Source organism: Urocampus carinirostris, chromosome 4 (genome assembly GCF_059441175.1).
Source record: "Urocampus carinirostris isolate Australia breed hairy pipefish chromosome 4, RoL_Ucar_1.0, whole genome shotgun sequence".
Classification (NCBI taxonomy): Eukaryota; Metazoa; Chordata; class Actinopteri; order Syngnathiformes; family Syngnathidae; genus Urocampus; species Urocampus carinirostris.
The window spans coordinates 36,836,116-36,859,496 of record NC_142352.1 but is presented as its reverse complement, the minus strand read 5'-3'; the positions used below and the strand labels follow the sequence as shown (position 1 = coordinate 36,859,496).

General features: G+C 38.1%; 1 protein-coding gene across 5 annotated transcripts in view; it reads left to right on the top strand.

Annotated features, from left to right (window-relative positions):
• The window catches only part of sbf2 (SET binding factor 2), a 105,015-nt gene that overhangs the window by 66,363 nt on the left and 15,271 nt on the right, over positions 1-23,381 (top strand). For 3 of the 5 annotated variants that reach the window (XR_015850313.1, XM_088334421.1, XM_088334423.1), the window contains exons 17-34: positions 849-917; positions 6,345-6,515; positions 7,639-7,904; positions 9,752-9,924; positions 10,183-10,256; positions 11,528-11,723; positions 11,869-11,996; positions 12,603-12,778; positions 12,909-13,042; positions 13,130-13,331; positions 14,363-14,559; positions 14,633-14,773; positions 15,505-15,588; positions 16,658-16,732; positions 18,732-18,913; positions 19,977-20,153; positions 20,253-20,354; positions 22,318-22,503. Coding sequence is in view for 4 of the 5 variants with exons in the window: in XM_088334421.1 (XP_088190547.1) it covers positions 849-917; positions 6,345-6,515; positions 7,639-7,904; positions 9,752-9,924; positions 10,183-10,256; positions 11,528-11,723; positions 11,869-11,996; positions 12,603-12,778; positions 12,909-13,042; positions 13,130-13,331; positions 14,363-14,559; positions 14,633-14,773; positions 15,505-15,588; positions 16,658-16,732; positions 18,732-18,913; positions 19,977-20,153; positions 20,253-20,354; positions 22,318-22,503 (2,733 nt within the window). In the remaining variant the exon portion in view is untranslated. The other 2 variants (XM_088334424.1, XM_088334422.1) reach the window with 2 other exon arrangements.

Genomic DNA, 23,381 nt, shown 5'->3' with positions numbered 1-23,381 from the left:
AAAATTAATTGAACTATACTGAGTGTGTGATATTGATTATGATGAACTGCCAACAGTTTGCCCTTTGAACACTACAAATTCACAAAACTGGCCAGAAAGGAATGTTTATGCTGTTTATTTTCACTTAGCTTATGGATTTTGATGGTTTCTTATTTTCTGTATCATTTTATATGAAAAGTTTAGAATACTTGGTCCAATGTGTTTATAACACATACCAAGTTACCAAAACACTGGGACATTAAGAACAAAACATCGCCCCACCTTTTTTATGTGTTCCTGAAGAAACATTCCCAACCATTCTTTAATTTGAAACCAGAAGAGAAAAATAATTGATTGAATATGTATTTTGGCACAGGTGTAGAAAAATATACATAGATAGATAGATGGATATTTTATGCACCTTCTTGTGCATGTTTGCTATTCATGATTTTAAAAAAAAAGTTGCAACAAATTCAAGACTGATTTTTTTTTTAAACAACTGTGTCAAGGCTAAGATTATATAAGAGTATTGAAAGCATATGTCTACTATTTAACATAAAGTGAGTGGTTTTGGCTGACTTTTTTTTCATTTAACAGGACACATTGTCTTTATGTAACGGGTTTTGGACAGTTTACCCCATAAGTTCATCACGTCGATCATTTCCATGTGTCACAGGCATACTTAATGTCTAGTTAGAATGTTTTTAAGCTGAGAGACAAATACTTACTCTAACACAATGTCTAACTTTTTCAAAACAGACATATAGGGTTGGGTTTTTTTCAGCGGCCCTGCTGGATCAGAAATGCTTAACCTGTGACCTGCTGTGCCTTGCCCTTCTTTCACTTGTTCCCTGTTGTTTGGCCCACAGGACTGTTCCAGCGCTGAGGAGTACACCGTGGCTGCTGCACTGCTGCCTCTGTCAACAGCTTTTTACAGAGTAAGTGAGTTAATTAGACACAGATGTGGCTTCTGTTGCACTTATTTCACAGACAATGCATACAAAGTGTGAGGGTGGCACGCTTATTGCTAAATGGTTACTCACAACGCTTTACATGCAATATTCTATGGGCCTCTAATAGACTTTTATATTCATATGTCTGTATTTATTAATGATTTGACTTTACAGTAAATATTAATTAAATGTCAGGTACATCTAAACATTTTGTATTTTTGCAACCACTTTTTCGAGACCATGTTGATGAAAAAAAAAAAGTCAGGCAAACATTTATCAAGTATTATCCTTAGGAAGGTAATATGAGAATCATAAATTCACTCAGCATCGCACAAGTCACAGAATACAGCCAGAGATCAATGGACATAAGATTTGCAACTATACAACATTTCTTCAACATTACAGGGATTCAGTTGTTGTGTTTTGAGTCATTCTAAAGTTTAAACTTTGGACATATTCAATCACTCCTTCATTTTGAAATAACGTGCTATGAACTGATGAGACTAATAACATTTATTTATTTGGACATGACAAGGTACTGTAAACATGGCGAAAGAAGAACACAGCATTCCAAGACAAACACTTGCTACCCACAGTAAAATTTCTTGGTAGTTCCATCATGATCTTGGGCTGTATAACCACGTGCAGGTATTGGCATTGTTTTTATAGTTGAATCCAACTACACCATAAACCCTTGCTTCAAAATAATGTTCAAGAATCAGTGACAAAGAAAAAAAAAATCCAACATGTTAGAATGGCCATCTCAGTCCCCAGACCTAAATATTATTGAAAGCCGTGGTCTGGTTTAAAGTTAACTGTCTATGCTCGAAAACTATTTAACCTGACTGTACTGGAGATGTTTTAAAATAAAGAATGGTCAAAAATGCCTTCAACCAGAATCCAGACCCTCGTTGTGAGCTATGAAAAATGTTTAGAAGCTGTTACGTACTTTTATTAAGGTAATTATTTCACACATTCTTTGAATTTTATAAACTTTTCAAATATCAGTGTTTTTGTGCTATATGATTACCGTAAATTCCGGACTATAAGGCGCACCTGATTATAACCCACCCACCCCACATTTCGGGAGGAAAACCGATTTATTACATACACAAGCCGCACAGGTATATTAGCCGCATGCACCCATATTAAAAATAGAAATCATTTTTAACTGAACAATTTTAATGGGGAGATCCTGTATAGAAATGTTGTTTCATTATCACTTTTCCATTATCAGTCAAATCACATTACATCTCTATGTGACTGGGCTGGGACGCTTGTTTTCAGTGAAAGGGCTGGGTCAAGGTCTTAACCTAACTAACACATGCCGTTAAAGTAGGAATCCCACAGTCGGCTAATCGAAGGGAAAATGATACCGGTGGTTATGATTTGATGCAGACCTGCAAAGTCCGGGTGCCTGTTAAAAGTAATCCAAGGGAAAAAACAGTATATATTTCCAAAGGTAAGGGTGGGAAAAATATATATGCACCTTTGTCTGCCGTGTCCACAAACACTCACATTTACTGATCCCTCCTTCCCATAATTATGTTATGCCCCTTCTTTTTAATTGGTCAGTGCAAAACTGATCAGAATAAGCTTCCAAAATAAATACAAATAAATACATGACAAAAATATACAGTTGCAAATACATATTATACATGGTTACACATATTTACAAAGAAAGATGGTACACTGAGAGAGTTTTTAAAGCTTTAATAATAATAATATAACTTTCATCCCAAACCGTGGCTGTGAAAGGTACCACCACGCTACTCCTAACACGCTCGCAGGGCTCAAAGCATGGGTGTTAAATAAATCCATGCCGTCATTATGAAATTCACGGCGAGTCGTCCTTCTTTCTCGTCATTATTGGCGTCTTCAAGGGCGTCTTCCTCACATTTGAAATGAATCTCTATCCTCTGTCGTATGGACAAATCGATCATAATCCAAGAGAATGCAGGACAAATCGATCATAATCCAAGAGAATGCAGTTTACCTCGGCGCACAATTTCACCGGTCTAAATTTTACCTCTTGTACTCGAGTGCCACTGGTGTTCGTTAGAAAAATAACTTAAATAAGCCGCTTCACTGATTAAGCCGCAGGGCTGGACATTTGGGATAAAAGTAGCGGTTTATAGTCCGGAATTTACGGTAACTAAAATTTCTGATCCAAACAACCAACGATTTTAATTCTTTAAAAATTAGGGGTGCTCAAACCTTTTAATATTACTGTGAAAAAAATACAATTTTATTGTGTGTTACAAATTCTTCTTGATATTTATAACTGAAGGAAGAACAAGGGGACAAAACTTCAGTGTGCTTTACACAAGTGGTGTCAGTTGGTAAAAGTTTTTTTTACCCAACCACAGTGTGCTTGATGGATGAAAATATTTTTGTTGAGTTGCAAGCGTTGTTCCTTTGGCCATTATCATCAAATGATGAATGTGTATCAGGAGGATGATGAGTCCTCAATTACGTATGTGTGTATTTTTGCATTTGAATATGCCACTGTAAATGTCTTTGTCAGAGTAGGTTCCATACAATGTATTTGTTCCTCCTCGATAAAAGGTACTTTGGTCTATTATACTATAAGAAAGAGGTAGGATCTCAAGCCCAGTCCGGTCGGGCCTAAAATGTCAATTGTTTCAAACAGGTCCGGGTCGAGACAGGTTTCTCTCTCCCTGGCCTTATTTTTTGTTTTTTGTTGTCGTTTGAAATTATCCACCCGTCATTGTTCCTTTTTTGTGTGTTTGGAGGAGCCGCACAATGGGTTCCTCCCACCCCTTGTGCAAGGCACCCTGACTCAGCACGCTCGTTGTCTGTTTGGAGGAGCACCCCTCCTCTCCCCGAGTCCTCAAAAGTAAAATATGATATGGAAATACGGTCTGGTTCTGTCTTTAATACCTGTGGGACGGGTCAGGTCAGGCTTGATTTTCTAAGGCCTGATCTTACCTCTACTGTAAATACAGCTTGCTAGGTTGAAGGAGTTGGATGGGCATATTCCTCAAGGATGTTATGAGGAAAGTAACCTACACTTCTGCGTAAGTCCAAAAATATTCAATTTCTGGTTTACTTAATGAGTGTGTGTTTTGGAACATTTACATTACGCAGTTATATTTCCATGGTGAGATTATTTTGTTCTGTCGTTCAAAATCATCTTTCTATGATTTATTTTTGCTAACAAAGTAAAAAGAATAGGGGTTGAAGGCAAATTAAGGCAACGTGGAAATAAACTTAGTTTTTCTCCAGACTGGTCATATATATACCTCATCGTTTTCAGTGTCAACATGAACTATCACTCAGTTTCTGTGAAAGACATTTGACATGTGATGTCCAGTTAGTGATGAAGACTACTTACTGCTTGTCATACCACTAACCTCAGGATCATGGCCTCAAAGGTGAAAAACAAGATCCCAGATCCCAATAGCCCATTTACCTTTTACCTACAAGCAAAACATCCCCTTATCCCTGTTTGCGGTTTTAGTATTGTTTTCACCTTTTTGTCATAGAATATTACATTCCACTTTTTTAAGTAGAGTACAGTATCTCATACAGGTTTATTTGTAAGCCTTTTTTTATCATTTTGTTGATTTTCTTATTTCATTTCTTCCGCTTTATGTATTAATCACCCCTTCCACATAGTCTGTTTTGCAGTCTGTCTTATGTGTGTCTTCCCACATTAAAGAGCAATGACCTGGGTCAAATTGACCTGTGCATTTCTGAAGAGTCAGGAAAAACACACCCAGGCTGAGTGTAGACAGCGCAGAATTGTGACACACTTGCTCACTCTTTTTTGATGGGAAGAATTGTAGAACACCGATAATAATCCATAATATTTTTTCCTTAGACCATAAATTCATCTTTTCTGTGCACATGGTGAAGCGTTTAAACTAGGACTGTTCTTCTGTTTTCATGCTGAACTATCTCATTTGGTCACAGCGAAGTATTCAAATTACTTCTTTACTGCTCACGTCGATTCTTTTATTCTTTAAAAAAAAAAACATTGTTCTGACTTAGAATAGAATAGAATAGAATATAGCTTAATGTCATTGTCACAAAATGAGTTGAACATATTGTGACAACAAAATTGGACGTGGTACTCCAGTTCACATTTTACAGTGAGGATAGAAGAGAACAAAGAACAAATAATAGTAATTTAATAGTAATAGTGCATAAACTATATTTTTCTTAGTGATCCAAATAACAGAACATTTTGTAAAGTTTTACCATATTTCAAAATAAAAAATAAGCATTTAAATATTGTCTCTTGACTTGTTTTTATGACGAATTTGTGAAGGGTTAGTGGTTGTAATCGACTCAGTAAGTTGCCAGCTTCCAACTTAGTACTTTTTGTTACTGAATGAGGACTGAAGTCAACAAACAATGCCATTAAAACTTCCCCAACGTGTGTCAATAAAGCTATTCACCTCAACTACCTGAAGCTGTACTTAATAAAAGTTCAAAAACAAAGGCTCAATTGAGTAATTCCTGCTTTGCTCGTAGATGTGTATTAGGGATGCAGTATAAATATCTAGCTCACGGCAATAAATATAAAATATAGTTTCAAAATAAATTTCCTGTGTTGTGTATTATAACAGAAGGGGGACCATTTGTGGGGTTTGTGTTGCAATAACATGTCACTTGTGTTTTGTTTTTATCTTAACTTTGTTTATTAGACTGTATGTAATATTTGCTACATTCTTTCCATAGTTTTTCCCTATCTTAATTGCTTTTTATTGTTATCAATGAATCCAATGAACTTTTGATTTAATAAAGGTCACGTGTGGAACAGATCAGCATGGCAGGCCATCCATCTCTTATTTGGCTTTCGGTCCATAATGGAGTGATTAAAGCTGTTTTGTTTCGGCTGCTTATAAATATAGCAACCGCCTCCGCTCCTCATACTTAAAGATAAACAATGAAGCAAGAAAAAAAGGCTTAGTATCTGATATCGAGGGAATGGAACAGAAAAACGAAGGTCGAAGCAAACCGAGCTGGATCTTACAAAATACTCACCCTGCATGCAGATTAATTATTGTTTTGTCTCAATGTATACAAGATTTGCCATAAATAACTATGTATTGTTAAAAAGTACCAGAAAATTAAAGCCTACCAATGCATATTCTCTTCAGGCCTCACTATTGGGAAAAATGTCAGTTGCTGCATTCAGCTGCCTTAAACAACCTAGATTTACATGCACTTTATTTGTTTCACTATACACTGTGTATTCACTTTATAAATAAATGGTTTGCTTTGCCAAGAGAAAAAAAATACATTTGAATTTTTTTAACACAAAATGTCAATGTTTTGTATAAAATCCAGATTGCTAAGCACAATACCGAATTCATGTTTCTTACGATGGGCACACTAAACTCGTTGGCATTGTCATTTAAATATATTTTTTTCTTTTAGAAACTGGTTGCTGGTGTGAACCAGTTTGCCTATACCTGCATCCAGGACCACCCCATCTGGACCAACCAGCAGTTTTGGGAGGCCACTTTCTACAGCGAGGTCCAGAGCCAGATTCGAGCTTTGTATCTCAGCACCCCTGAGCAAAAGTGGGGCCTCGCTGCCAGGCTGACGGTGAAACTTTCTCTTTTGAATCTATTCCTGATAGCAACAAGTTGCTATTTCATCAGTTGTGCAGTGCATATTGAAATATCATATTTTCCGGACTTTAAGGCGCAACTAATAACTCCAAAATGTGCCAGAAATTTAAGAGTTGCCTTATAACCCAGTATGCTCTATATACCGCAAAATATAGTGGATACGATTGGAAATACATGCAGTATACATTATGGTACAGTATACATACATTATTTACATGTGTGCGTTATTACATAAGGTTTTACATTAGTATAGCGCATTTGTGCAATGAACAATCAAAAATACCAGCTGATCATAACAGTGTATGCAATGGCAATCAATCCCGAGACGCGGCGGTGAGAGCGCCAACACGTAATCACTACACTATCAGTTATACAGATGACATATAAAAAGGCATTAGATTTAATCTCATATCACAATATTTTTACTCACAGTACCAGAAACAAATGTTAGAGAATAGAGACAACAAAGTCGTCCTGAAAGATAGATTCATTCTTATGTTGTGCACTATTGATATCTTTCAGGACAATTTTCAGTTTTCTCCTCTCTTTACATATCTGGAGAATGAGATATAGGATAATGCCGTTTCGTGTGTCATTCTCACCTCTAGTGGTTAGGTTTCAGCTCTCCCTCACTGCGACCCGAGTTCGATTCCAGTTGCATATCACGTTTTGTGATTTAGGTCAGCGACATTTGGACTAATCAATTATGTCGAATGATCAATATTTGCCCCCACGGTAGCTCTTATTGTAGTTTTAATTCCATCCGCTTTATAGTCCTGTGGACCTTATATAGATTAAAATTATATGACAAAGACTATTTTTGGTGGGGTAGGCCTTATATTCCCGTCCACCTTGTAGTAAATATGTTTTAACTGTATTGTTGAAAAAAATTAAATGATAGCATTTGTTGTGATTGTATTTAAATAATTATAGAAATCCAATAGAAGGCTTGTTTTTAAATGATCTGGTAAAAAACTCTGTTTCTCCGCCTTTTTTTTTTTTTTAAGAAAATCTATTAAATCATAGCTTTGTTAACCTCCAGTGGCCTTCTGTTAAAATATTTCCTCTCCGAGCTTTCTTATTCCATCTCTTTCTAGGATGTTGGCACACCGCCTGCAAAAGACGAGGAGCAGACAGCAATGGACCTGGCTGCCGAGCAGCTGCGCTTGTGGCCAAACCTGAGCAAAGACGAGCAGCATGAACGGGTGAAGAATGAAGAAAGTACCATTTTCAGCCAGGCCATCCATTATGCCAGCCTCATGGTATACTTGCTAGTTCCTTTGGACACTAGCAAGAACAAACTGCTTCGCAACACGCCAGCAGCTGACTGGGAGAGCGGCAGCAACAGCATCGTAACCAACAGGTTGGCAAGGAGAGAACATTTTGTTTCTGGTCTGAGGTCAAACTAGCTACAGGTTGGAAAAAAATGCTTCCGGTGTTTGTTATTATAGCTGATCACTCTAGTTGGACAATCAAAGAAACCTTTGAAGGGACAGTGTGTAATATTTAATGCCTCCCAGTGGCACAAAAAACTTTCAGTAAAAAAAACATCAACTTTGATTTGAATACTAGGCAAAAATACCTGAATTATCATACCAATTTTCTATTAAAAATCATAGGTAGCAAAAGTTGTATTTCTTTTACATAGTGGAATCTCTGCCTAAGGTCGCACGCAGAGTGCCGCAAGGTCCATGTTTGTATGCATCTTACTGTTGCGCTGTGCTCTGGGGGCACTGATTTCCGTTCGCATTAGACAATTAATTATTGATAAAGAAAATATATTTGTTGTGTTTAATCGTAGGGTAACCTGATCACATGTTCCTTTCCATATTGCACAATAGAATTGAATACTGCCCCAATCTTTACTTCGCATCCAGCCTGAGATGCACTTACTATGTCGCTACTGAACAAAATAGAGAGGCTTTCATCCCTTTGGGCGTCATTAATGCTCTGCACTCAACTCAAACCAAACAAAATAGCAGTCATTTCCCATGCAGAACACAGGAAATAAATCTTTTCTTCAAAGTGGCTTGCTTGGTGCCAAAACCCCTCAAATGAACATAGTGTTCTCATTTTATTTGTGGATTATATTTACTTACTTTTTACTTTTTTTTTTTTTCATTTTTTAATTTCCCCCCCAAAACTGTCCATAGATGCAGCATCTTCATCTTTATTTTTTTTTCGCATGTTGCTTATATGACACCTTGTCTTTTTTTTAAATTGTTCTTTTTTTGTTTGTTTTTGAACCCGAAGCGTTACATTTTTAGCAAAGCCATTTGAATCAATCGTACCACATACTAGTTAGGATTATTGAAGGATGTTTGCTCTCACTGACTAATACAATATTCTTTTGATTTTCACTGTTAATTCGTTCCTTAACCACTCATTTCCAGTGAACTTATTCCTTATCCTGTGTATTTTTATGCCGCAAAGCACTGTGGGACTTGTAGGAGAGAGACTAATCATATACGCAAACTACTGCTTACTCGCAAAAAAGCCTCGCAGGTCTTCATTGATTTCTCCAGGACTTTTCAATTACATTTTTCTGACCCATGGTGAAAATGCTATAGTCCATATATAGTGGATGCAACAGTTGTATTGCTCCATATGCAATGTGTTCCTGAAAAGCAATGTACAGCACACCTTGTAAACAGACAGGACGCTGCAAGAGAGCCCACATTTGGAGTGAGAGCTAAGAAGCACAGTGTTAATTTTGATGAGCGCCATGAATTAAATTGTCCTTTCATTAATGTGAAAAGTTAAATGCGGAAACAACGTCTGGTTTCATAATGTCACTCATGCTTGCCCCTCCCATGATCGGATTGCTTGGCAACACTATGTATAAGGGGTTACTCGCTTTTAGCTAGTCATGTAAATGATTCATTCAGATTGCTTTACTGTGTCTAGGAAACACACAGCAGTTAACTGATTGGTTTGCATCAACTGACACTCTTAAAGTGATGCCAAAATTCGGCGATGTATGCAAAAATAAGCTGAAATCATTGATAGAAAGAAATCTGCAATGCACCAAAGATGCAAAAGTTGAACTGCAATATGGCGAGGGAACACTGTTAATTGATCTTTGAATGCCCACTTTTCTTGTGCCAGCTTCCAGACACATCTGTCAACATCCAGCTCTCTGATTTCCCCATAGACACAGTTGTTTGATCCTTTACATGTTCTTTTCATTAAACTATTTATGGTTTTCAGCATCGCCGGCAGCGTGGCTGAGAGTTTCGACACAGAAAGCGGGTTTGAGGATTCAGAGAACAGCGATGTGGCCAACTCTGTGGTCAAATTTGTGGCTCGCTTCATTGACAAGGTGTGCACAGAAAGTGGTGTTACCCAAGAACACATCAAGAACCTCCACAGCATGATCCCTGGTACGTCACTAACAGTGTTCATTCACGCATCTGCTGTCCTAATTCCCTCAGCTTTGTCCAGAGTAACTCCTGCTGGTGTTTATTCTCAGCAACATCGGCCTCTGAGCTGATTAGCTCCTGACATGTTAAATGGCCTTAAATCCTCAAAATACACACAAGGGTTGTGTAGAGGTGTGCAAACACATGTGTTTCTTTGTACGGGCTGTGTTGGTGTGTAGACGCAAGGTAACCTCGTCTTCTTCTTCTTGTGACCCGCAGGAGTCGTCGCCATGCAGATGGAGGCTTTAGAGGCAGTTCACAGGGAGAGCAGGAGGTTACCGCCCATTCAGAAGGTGTGTGATGTTCGAGTTTGGAGCTCACATAATAGTGTGGATTAGTTTTTAAATATTACTCTGAATCACCCCTCAAAGGACAACCTGAAAATATACCTTATGCCAAAATATGCACAGATTCAAGACAAAAAAGGGCGATCACACAAAGAAAATTAATCATTTTCCTCTGTTGCAGTATTTTTTAAATTTTTTGTTTCAACCAGTAAACAGAACATTCAGAAGAAAATCAAGTGTCTTTGAAATTTGTTTTAAACTAGACTTGGGCATCCAACTTGCATCAACAGTTTTTCTTTGTCTTCTCATGCCTATCAAGTGGAAGATTTCCTATGTTTTCAAGTCCACTTGTAAATATTTTACTCGGTATTTTGAACCCTGATGTGCTTTTATTTTGTCTGCCAGCACTTGGTAATCCTTGTTACACACACTCATACACACAGAAAAACAGCATCCCACTACTCGCTTGAGACCAACCTGGAAGCTGTGGTGAGCTGTCTGCTAAACTTTGTGGCTCATTCCAAGCTGGATTGCTAGCTGCAAGACGCATGGCAAATACTAAAAAATTGTAAACAACAGTGGCACCGGCCTCATGACGAGTCAAAGTAATATTTGTAATAGCTGCAATCATTCCTGGAATGAATGCATTAAGATTTCAACTAATATGACTTTTGAACTAATGAATTGCAGAGATCTGTTTAAGCAGGTCTATTGACCTACGTTTACCAAAAACGGCTGAGGTCAAAAAGACAATACCGTTTTGAGACTGGTTCCACAGCCGCTGAAATCCCAGTGCAAGCTGCATATTGTGTCATTTTGACATGGCTGCATGCAGTAATTATTTACATTCCAGTCACCTCACACTCTTGATTTCAGGCTTTGTGGTTATTAATAGTTGCTTAGGTGTTGCCTTGTTGCAACCTTATTTTAATTTGCATCAATTTAATTGGTGGCAATGGAGTAAATATCATCAGCTCGCATGCGAAAGGAAAAACATTTTTGGGGGGTCAAGCATTTATTTATTTATTTAAGTTCGTTAAATCAAGCTTCTGGTACTAATGGATTTGACGACCTGCATATAATTTACCAATAGTGGGAATTATTGAATTCAAAAATTGGTTTTATGGGTGTGTCTTTTTTTAAAGTTGCATGCTTGTGAAGCTAAAGGATTTTTACTTTAAATTTTATTGTAAAATATGTAAACCCAGTATTTACAAATTCATTAGTACATGTTTGTGCTGTTTCTTAATAAATATTCAAACATGTCGCCCCATCAGCCCGAAATTCTACATCCCACACTGCTTCCTGGGGAAGAGTTCGTGACTGAGGGGCTGAGGGTGCTTCTGGATCCCGATGGTCGGGAAGAAGCCACAGGTGGTCTGCTAGGGGGCCCACACATTCTACCAGCAGAGGGAGCGCTCTTCCTTACCACATACCGTATCATCTTCAAAGGCATTCCCCATGACCCCCTGGGTAAGTTCACTCTGAAGGTTGTTCAGATAAAGATAAGAATTACTCTGATGTTGTTGGTCTTGTGCTACCGGCCACTCCAAGTAGGTTTGCTGTTGTATCTTATCACTCATGCACTCCACATATTTCTTTATGTTCATAAATGCAGTGGGAGAGCAGGCAGTGATCAGAGCGTTCCCAGTCTCCACCTTGACTAAGGAGAAAAAGATCACTATTCAGAACCAACTGCAGCAGAACATGCAAGAGGGTCTACAACTCCGCTCTGCCTCTTTTCAGGTGGATGGCAGGATTCTGCATGAATGTTGCTATGAGATACTCATCATCCAACCTTATATTATAAATGAGCGAACTTTGGTGGCTGTGAATTCAGTTCACCTCATGATAAAAGTTGTTTGCCAGAAAACAATTCTTCAAAACACGCTTGAAGCCTTTTAGTGCAAAACACGCATAAAACCAAAATAACTTGAATGAAACAAACACGGCACGTTTTGCCTAGCTTAATGCTAAAAAAAAATGCAAAAAAACTATGACATGTTACCTTTTAGTCTTTATTCACAATTTGCGAAGAAATACATATTTGCACACCTTATCAGAGCGTATGTTCAAAGGTAATTTCGATTTGCTGTCCTTAAATATTAAACGTTTTATTCTTCTTTTCTATTTAATTGTTCAAAATATGTTTCCGCAATTAAGAATTTATTTTAAATTACTGGCATTTCCACTCACTTCAAAGGTAAACCTGCATTATTTGAGTGATTATGTATTGATTTAGAGTATGTCTGATCAAATGTGACACCATATTAATGTGTTTTTTTTTTCAAAATCACCCTATTGTTGGTCTAATTTGTTGGTCTAATTTTTTTTTTTTTGTTACTTCTGCAGTTATTAAAGGTGGCTTTTGACGAAGAGGTAAACTCAGAAATGGTGGAAATGTTCAGGAAGCACATACAACGAATACGCTACCCACAATCCATCTTCAGCTCCTTTGCATTTGCTGCAGGGCAAACTCAACCTAATCTTATCCTACCAAAGCAGAAAGAGAGAAACACTGGATTTAGGTTTGTGGTTGACCTTCTTTTATTAAGATTATTCTGAAATATTTTACAAAACTGCTCGTAATCAGATCCTGATCAAGTCTCATGTTGGGGGAAGCAACAGTTAAATTGCTCTGTGCTCTGTTGTCTTAAGAACATTATCCAAAACTATTGTGAAGGGAGCCAAAAGAGCCAGCAAAATTACAATGGGCCGTGGTAACCAGACCACACTAAAAAGGAATGACAGAGGCAGCAGAATGACCTGGCACGAAGATGACGATGTTTCAAGTAAGTGAGGAAAAATATGCATTATTGAGTATTTGAAACCAAACGCGCAATTGTAAGTCAAACCTTTCGTGGAAATATGTGCTACAGTATCAGATGATGGCGAACCACCACCTTGCAGCACTCTCCGAGCATCCGAGAAGTCTACTATGGAGCAGCTTGTGGAGCAGTCTTGTTTCCGTGACTACCAACGGATGGGCCTCGGTACAATCACGGCCAGTTCATCTCGCTCCAAGTCGAGCGACCAGTTTAGAATCACAGCCGTCAATAGGCTTTATTCCCTTTGTCGCAGGTATGCCAGATCTCATTAAATGGAGAGTCCTTGCACATACATAACACTTGTAACACCAGTTGAACAGACTCGTTGACCTGTCAATTTTACAACTTCTCTGTATTGGTCAGAATTAAGTTACCTTAAGCACCCTTTAACTGCAGGTTGGATTTTTTTTAAACAATAATACCTTGTTTACAAAGGCTTCTGCTTAACCACAGACAATATTTAATTCTTTAGTCAACTAACTATTCCAACTTTTTCCCCCAAAAATGTAACTGTTCAATTAGTTAGTAGGGCAATTTGACTATATTGAATTGGCCACTGTGACAAATACCTACCGTGCTTGTACACACATACACCAATACATTATGAGTTCACACTCATCTTTCATTTTGACCACAATTAAGTCACCACAGATGACACCACAGCATTCCCACCTATCTTCTAATTACAGTAAAGCCGCTGAGTGTTCACGTAAACAGTTTTTGCTCACTTGCACATAAATACACAAGCATCCGCTGTCTAACCAAATCTGCGTGTAGTAGTATTTGTATGGCTCTGCATGCGTAAGAGAAGTTTCATTAGCAGAATTGTGTGCTTTGTTAAAGAATTTTTCAATTTTAAACTATTATTGGACAATATTATATGGCTAGAAAATGAGAATACGATATGATAAAAGGGCTTCCTTAGTTGCTAAGGTGAGCGATACATAATGAGTAGTTACAGTGTGCTTGAATGCAGTTAATGCAGTTTGTTAAAGTACATTAAGCTTGATAGAAGTGTGCTTGTTTTCTTTATTCAAAATTAAACCTGTTCAGAACAAATAGGTTCTCAGTCTATTTTTTCCTTTTATCTACCATGAAAGGAAAATGGTTGGAAATGAGTCTGTTCAGAAATAAATCTTTATCATAATGATTTTGTATTAAAAATTGTCACATGTTATTTTTCCTGTATCAGGAACCTATGTTCAACCCTCATTTACTTAACCTAAACATTCTCTAGTATTTGCCTTAGCTTGTACTATGTTTGTGTTTTTTTTTTTACCTCAGTTATCCGGGTCTACTGGTTGTTCCCCAGGCTATTCAAGACAATAGTTTACACAAAGTGGCACGCTGCTACAGACACAACCGCCTGCCTGTTGTATGTTGGAAACATCCTCGCACCAAAGCTGTGCTTTTACGATCAGGTGGCTTCCACGGCAAAAGTGTGGTGGGATTATTTAAGTCACAGAACCCCTCCTCAACAAGTGAGCCTTAATGCCATAAATTTGCACTTTTGAGGGATTTTTACTCTTAATGGCATGCTGTGTTCTTATCCAGCGCCTACGTCATCTTCCGAATCATCAAGTAGCCTTGAACAAGAGAAGTACCTGCAAGCCATCCTAGACTCCATACCTATTTATTTCAAGATGAACGGCCACAGCTCTCTCTCAAACCGCTCCAAAATAGGCCTCTCACCAGGTATTTTCTTCTGTTTTGATTTTGTGCAATATTTTCACCTTTAGTTATATTTCCACTAATTTAAGGTCTATAGCTGGAATATTGATCGCAAGTGCTTTTACCTGAACTCGTTTATTTATGTGACACCATCTCACCATAGGGAAAATCTTAATTGTGTTTTCATTGGAATTGAGGCAAACTGGATTTATTTTTTCTGACTAGAAGAATATGCTGTCATGCGCTCTTTATTTTGGTTCTGTCTTTTTGCTTTGCCATCAATCTTTGTGTTGTTGCACAAGTTGCTGCTTGTTTTATACCCGTTTATTGAATGCACGTGCAGTGTGTTTGTTTTTGTCTGACAATGAGGCACTGTGGCCGATATTCCTCTAGTCTACTATTTTGAAGGAATTGTGTACAATAAAAGTTTATGCAAAAAGTACAGGTCACCACTAGGCCCATCCATTTCCTCAGATGTTTTTGTATCCTCTTTACAAACTTTTGACCAGCAGCTTAGAAATTTTTCTCAATGTAATGTGTGCTTACCGCTGCAAGTAAATGCTTGACGAACACTATGAGCAAATTATACTTAAAAGTCAGGTTCGAGTTTTGCTCTCCCTTCACTGTTTACTCTGGACTAGCTGCAGATTTGACATTTAAACTTGTTCTTGTGCTTTGGGGAAAATAATGATCATTGGCTTGTTTTTTATGCTTGCATCATGTGCGTTTTTTGTTTTTTTTGTGTGTGTCCTCAGGGAGCGAGAGAAGAACATCTAGAATGCCAAAGATGGCTCCGGTCCATTTAGACATCCCATTTTCAAACAGCTTTACTAGAGGAGGTGAGTTTCATACAATATTTTTTAATAAAAAATCAGGGATGTCTATTTGTTATATTTATAGGTGCAATCTAATTTTATTACATCATAATGTGCATATTGTGGAGCAAGTTGATTGATGAGTCTACTATGACTTGTATTAACCTGTTGTCGGATAAATATTACTGTAAATGTAATCGCCCAAGAATGTGAAACTTTCAGAAGAGTCCATTAGCACTGAATGATTTGTCTTGGCCTACTGGGATTATGCTAGTCGTCAGTACATGTCTAAGAACTTAGTCATGACTTAAATGCAGTAGATCAATGGCAAAAATGCATTTGGGCTTATTATTTGTTTTGGGACGAACCACAGGTTTGTCTATGAATACAATATTGGTGCAAATAGGGGACCTTTGTTTGATACAACGATGGTGAAATTGGGGCAATCCTTGCCAAAAAAGTATTTTAAAAAATGAATCTGCTTCATTGATCTGGCATTTGCAAACTTGTGAAACATTGCTTCATTCTCCCGGCACGTTCTTTTTGAAATCCAAACTGACCGCTCCAAAGGTGGCCGTAACCTTAATCGCTGCAGTGGATGGGACACATAACCGACCTCTAATTAATAGCCACACTCCCACATTAGTTCCTTGTAAATTGCCAGTATGACCTTTCCCAAAATATTTATCCACATTCCAGACTATTTTTCTCATGTGCCTTTTTTCAAACCTGCCATTGCTATGCTGGAATAAATGGAGCAATAAAGCATTTTTGAAATTACATTGCAACTTGTTTAAAATGTGCTAGCAAAATTTCCTCGACTTGTTTTCATGGCCACATTGTGTTTCTGTGGAGTAAAATGTTACATGTACCATCTCACTACCGTACATAACTATGTATATTAATATATCCATGTCAAACATTTTCAAAATGTAAAGTTTAGTAAATGATTTGTGCAATCTTTGACCTTTAGCTTTAACATTTCATTCTGACTATGCATGCCTGCGTACAGTACACCAAGCTGAATTGTTTTTATGACATTGACATTATTTTTCATGTACATCCTGAATTCCTCTGCACAACCACCACGCAGTGCTTGAGTACAGAGATAAACTATTCACTCACTCAAACCCGAAACCTACCAGTAAAGAGAGAATCCACAACCAAGGTAGAGTGCAACTGCCTTATCAACTTCCCCGCATCCACACCTTTTTTTTTTTCATTTTAACACCTCATATTTCCTCTCACAAACTAACCAGAAACCAGGCATATCGCCATTCTGCAAACTTTAATGACTAATCATCACTAGAGTGAAATAAGTGCACGTCTGGGAGCTGTGGTTTTCACAAACCCAAATGGCTGCTCTGATCCAGCCTATTCCACGCCTAATAGGTTGGCTCAGCAAGGCCCGCTGTGGTCAGTTGGAAGCCAAAAGCAAACTGCTGAGGGAAGGAAGCAGTTTATCCTGGCAGACTGTCATGAATCAAATTAAATGAGGCACCTCTGACCATTCCTGTATCTAGCGAAGACAGCTCATATGAAGTCTAAAAGTAATTCATAGGGAGTAACTCATTCTGGTCCGAGTGAAACAACAAGACAATAAACACCAATTGGTTGTACAAATTCTCCACGTTCGTTACTTCAAACCGTTTGATTATTTGTGTATGCTGGAGTCTAAGGCTGACTGTAATTGTCAGCAGTTAGATATTTTTGAGTTGTACGTTTTACATCAAATCAATACATTCTGTCCACTTTTCTTAACCCTCTATCTTCATGATGGACTTGGGGGGGCTGCAAATCAATTCCAGTTGTCATCGAGCAGCAGGTGTTCCTGTTAAATGTTTTGACACACTCGAAGATTTTACACGATATTGTACACCACAGTAGGTAAAACTATGAGAACATGTAATAATCTGTGTCCTAGGGATACAAGTTAGCTATTTTAGGAGTATTCAAATATTCCTGCTAGGATTTTTCTTTGGCTAGTGATCAAAAAAGTTATAAGCATTGTATCATGGTATTCACTTTAGGCCAAGTAAATATTTTGTGGATTCTGAGCAATTATTTAAAAAAAAAATATTTATTTATATAGACTTCTTAGAGTTGAAGTTGACTATCAAACAAAACAGAAAATGGGTTCATAATAAATGAAATCTACTTCATAGCCTTATAACAAAAAATAATAGACTTGCTATTAAATTAACAGTAGAGTTGTAAAGTTTGTAAGCTATATGAACACAAAGAATGGAAAAACACAACTAGACTTAAAAATTATATATCCGTAGTCATAGACACTTATTCTTTCTTTCATACAGATAAGTACCTGAGGATTTGGTTATGTTTTGCTATTATTTTTAATTAAGAAACATTGAACAATCCAAATGTTACTTATTTGAAAAGCTTGGAAAAGATAAATTGCCCCTTTTTTTTTTTTTTTTTTTTTTTTTTGATGGAGACTAAGGATATCAAGGCACCAGTGTCCCAGTGTTTAATGACTAAATGAACAAGATTTGATGATTTGTAATTCAATTAATTGAAATTATCTTAGATTAATTTGTTTTCTTCCTAACCCCAATGAATTGATTCAATTTAGTATTAAATTCCAACCAGATGTTTGCCAAAAAAATGCCTTACCTCTACTTTCAAAGAGTTTGGTGAAGCATGTTGATTCCAAATACCCACTGGATGAAAATAACAAGGGTTACAAATTAATTTGACATCAAAATATGTGATGGATCGATGACAGCAATGTATTTGCTTTAGATATTAGTAAGTCTTTTACTTGATTAAAATTAAAAACCAACATTAAATGATTGCTGTGATTGAATCTTTATGTGAGTAGTTTGCGGTGTTTGTCAGAATGTGTATGGCCTTTATGGTGGGAAACCTGCATCTACATTTGTTGACGTGCTAAAAAACAATCTATCAACTCCTGCTTCTAATGTCTGCCTGCCTGGTTCAAGGTACAACTTGTTTTGCAAGTAGACTTAAAGAATGAAGGTGTTTACATAATCACCTGAGCTTCTCTGCATGTAAACTACATCTGCATGTGTTGTTCATCCCTCAGTCTTGGTTTGTTTGACATCATGTGTACATCATGAGTGAACATGTGCATGTTTGTGTGAAGATACATGTTGTAATTTTTGTTTGTGTTGTTGTCTTGGCAGGCATGTGGGCCAGCTTGAGGTCCAGCAGCAGCAGGCTCAGCCAGCACTCATCCCCAGTAGACGTGGGTGCCAGACTAGCAGGGAAGGATTTGATGCTCCCTGGAGGGAGTAATAGCCTACAGGCTCAGCTACTCAAGCAGCAAGCTGCTTTCTATGTTTTTGGAGAGAAGTCTAATTTGAGGGTAGGTATATGCTGTCAGCCCAAAATTCACGCTGCAAAATCCAAGTTAACAATTGCATATTTGCATAAACCGTTCATTTGTAACCACTGCGCCCCACAAAGCAAAAGAAAAGGGTACAAAAATTAATCTTTTGTTGTCACCATAAATGTTATTTGAATTATATGAGAGCAATGTAAAGTGACGGGCACTAGCTGTTAATTCATGTTATTAAGCTTAGCTCTGAAATGCAGCACAAGATCATGACTTTGTTTTGTATTAACATGGTGTTGATAAGTTCATCTGGGGGAAAAAATGGAAATCATATACGGCCCGAATACAAGACTATTCTGGAATTTCTTCCAGAAATTGAAGTCTGCCAAGTACTTAAAAGTGGGATGGAGATTTGTCTTCCAACAACATAATGATCCAAAACATTAAGCCAAATCTACAATATGAATGTATCCAGGTCAGACATGAATACCTGAATCGATAATCTGGGGGCAGAGCTTTCAATTAGGTAAACATACACCAGGTAAATTGCAGATGTAATTTCAGCATAGGGGGGTTTGACAAATTATTAATGCAACATGGTCAAAAAAATTAGGACTCTCTCCTTTTTAGGTCTGCATCTGTTCATGAAGTATCCAAAACATTCAATTCCACTTCATAGTTGGGTTGTTCGTTTTAATTTTTGACACAAATAACAAAATCTATGTTAACATAAGACATAAATCTGGTGAAGATTGAAAGATTCAAGGAGTCCAGGAACTTTTGTAAGACACTGTTTGTGCTCACGCAAGGATTAATGTTGACTCCATGATGATCGTGCGATAGTAGTGTACGTTTACCAACCAGTTTTACTGAACAGCTAATTGAAGTCTCAATGATTGCCACAGACTGGCTTATGATGTCAGCATTCTTATTTTGTCAGTTTGACAGCAAGCGATCACCAAAACACCAAGAAAGATTGAAATTCGGCCTTGTTAGTTAGCATACACATGTGGCGGGACTGACGTTCATATTTGTTTATGTAAAGTTATTGGATATTCAATGACAGGCTCAAGCTCTGTGTTACATATCTCAGGGCCTCAGAGTGGACACATCTCTGAGCTGTGAAATGGTGCCGGTAGACATTGCAGACATTCGACAAGTGAAAAACTCCTTTAAGAAGATGCTGAGGGCGTGTGCTCCCAGTGCCAACTCCTCTGATTCTGAAGACACCTTCCTCAAAGCCTTAGAGGACTCAGAATGGATCCTACAGGTGAGGTTGATAATGGTCAAAACCAAGGCAAAAGTTATGAGCAACATTTATAAATCATTTACTGCCAAGATAAGTAGTCCCTATGCCCATTTGTCACAGCTTCACAAGATCCTGCAGCTTGCTCTCACCCTGGTGGACCTCTTGGATAGAGGATCATCTGTGCTGCTCAGTCTGGAGGACGGCTGGGACATTACCACACAAGTGAGAACAATACACCGGAGTAATGTTATTCCTTGCAAAAAAAAGTCAGAAAATAAGACAAAATTGATAACAGTTCTAGAGAAAGTAAACGGGTTTCTCTCAAACATTGATGAAAATGTAAATGCACTTTGTTTTTAACTGAACACATAGCAGAATTCATTGGCACCTATGTCATTAAATCTAAAATCTTGTTTTAATCCAGTGCTTCTCAATTATGTTGTGTCACTTACCCACTGTTAGATTATTTTCTTTAATATCCTGTTACCAAACATCACAGAAAGTCCCCCCAAAATCCTTACACGTGTCAAAATGTTACACGGTATGGAGACTGACTCCCTCCCCTCTTATCCATCCATGTGTGAATCATAAATGTGTTTTCTCTGCTCATCCTCCAGCTCATTGTGTCACCACAGAACAGATCATGCAAAATATTTTGAGAAGGCTTGAGCTTCTCAAAGCCTGATGTCACTGATTTATGCTGATTTCAATCAGAAAGTGTTCTGATTGTGGTTCCAAGGCATGTAAACACCTGTCAGGGTCCTTTCGCGGTGCGTGTTTCGTCATGCTCATGCTTTCCGTGTTTGTGTTGCAAGTGCATGGCCATCATAGTGTTTATGGGGTGTCTGAGCCTTGGGCTGGTCTTAAAGACACATTTCTTTATGCCAGGTTCATGTTGGAACTGAGGCCTTCTCTCTGCGGGCAGCTGCTTCATCTAGCAAATATTTTGATCAGAGTCATGGTGTAAGTGTGCTCTGGCTGCTCCCCACGGGCCTTAGACACCCAGCAGACAGGAAACAAAACTCTCATTTCCGTCTGTTTTTTCTCAACGACCTTGACTTTGTATCTATGATTCTGTGTTTTCAGGGTTGGACTTTAAAATAAAAGCCCGAGGGCAAACCATGACCCACTTCAGCCCTACTCCCTTCCGCCCTTCTCTTTTCTTCTATGTCAGGGCTCGTTGGAGGTGACACAGCCAACAAAGCCGGCCAAACCTTTAGCATGTGTGGGCAAGTGGAGTGGGCCTGAATTTAACTAGCTTGTTATATAAGTTATTGATAGCAGATGAATAGTCTAATGTAGGGATCAGCTCCAAAGGAGGGAGCGCAAATATGCTGATTGCTTCCTATTGACTGGTCTTTGAGCACATCCGCACTTAAATTCTGTCATTTTTCACATACAGTGATACCGCTTTGTATGAGATTAATTCATTCCAAGATCATGCTCATAGCTCGAATTGCTCGTGTAACAAGCACGTTTTCCATTTATGAAATAATGAAAAACTAATAGGCCCATCCCCAACCTCCCAAAATTTTAAATGTGAACTCTAAATAGCTATAGAACTAAATGCGAGTTTATTTAGAGCACTAACCAATCGTTGTAATGAACGTTTGTGTGTGGTGTACTTTACCAAGCACTGCAAAATCCATATATTTTTTTTCAAACTTTTCGAAACGGAAGAGAAACAAAACAACAAAGGCTTTTTTCTCAGGTTAGTTTACATTTTTACAAAAGGTGATCAATTCTATTCAAAAGATATTTGCATATTCAATTTTTTTTTTTTAAGTTTGACACATTTTTAGAATGAAAAACATTTTTATTTCATGCTCCGAGCTACTAAGCAATCATCAGCGGGCTGCAAATGTCCCCAGGCCATAGTTTGGACACTATTAAATTAATATAAACTCATTCGATTTCAAAAGGCTTCTTATTTGATTATTTGGTTGCGACTGGAAGTCAAAACCACCAAAACATCACTACCTAAAAAATTCCACCGTTTTGCATCACGTTGCAAAACTAAAGCTACTTGGATGATTACTCAAAATAGGGAAGAATTGTCATTTTATACATAGTCCTTTGAATCTTGTTCTAAAAAGCGGCATTCAGGCTTAGTGGAATGATGTTGAAGAAAGTTCTCTTTTGAAACGTTATCAGGATTTGAATTTTTCTGTTGTCATTTGCATAGGTAATGTCACTCGTGCAGCTCTTGAGCGACCCTTTCTACCGCACTCTGGAGGGCTTTCAGGTGCTGCTGGAGAAAGAGTGGCTCTCCTTCGGCCACAAGTTTGGCCAACGAAGCAACCTGAGTCCCAGCAGTCAGGGCAGTGGCTTCACACCAATCTTTTTGCAGTTCTTGGACTGTGTACACCAGGTGAGATTTTAACCCTCCCACTGCCTAGTATAGACCCCTCTTTCAGGATGACCCCGTGTCGTTCATATATTCTACGTGAGATCATCACATTCCTGAAAACGGAGCAAGCGCAAAATCATACATTTGATTTGGTTTTAAACTTTCAATTCCTAAGGATAAACGAAGGATGTAGAGTTCAGATTGCACCAGTGGAGCTGCAGCCCAGATGGCGCGTGAACCTGGCGATCGGGAAACAACTATCTGTGCTCGCGTGTTCCGACATATCGACTCTTTTGGAGCAACACGTGTAAAAGTACCGTCCGGGGGATTGAGAGGAAGACTTGTGTGTGCGTGGGGGGCTTTAGGAATGAAGTGCAAACACACGAGCTTAACACTCAAACGCATACTTTCCAAAAGGTTTCATTTTGATTGCACACCCAATTACATCAACACATAGTTTCTTCATTTGTCTTCTGAAGGGGGTCATTTAAGCAGATGATAGCAGGACTGGGGTGGGGAGGCCTCTGGAGCGCTCTAAAGAAGGTTTAAGATAATAGCTGAAAATAGAACTGCTTCATGTCCTGAAACGGCTGTTGTTTAACTAGCTTTCAAAGGTGGCCTCAAATACTGTAATCAATGGCCACTTCTTACTAATGGGTGAGATGAAGTGCGCTGAATAACGAGCTTTGGATTGTACAGACCTTATATAAAGGGTTCGTACGAATCCTTGGAAATGCTTGAATTTTAATCCTGTTTTCAAGGTTTGAAAATTGCTTCAATTTTTGGTGAAGTGCTTGTTATTGATGCTTGAAATTGTTGAAATGTTTCCCAACAAGTCTGCTTAAAAACTACGCCGACACTGCCCTTTAGTGGTTTCGTTTTGCCATTGCATTTCTTCT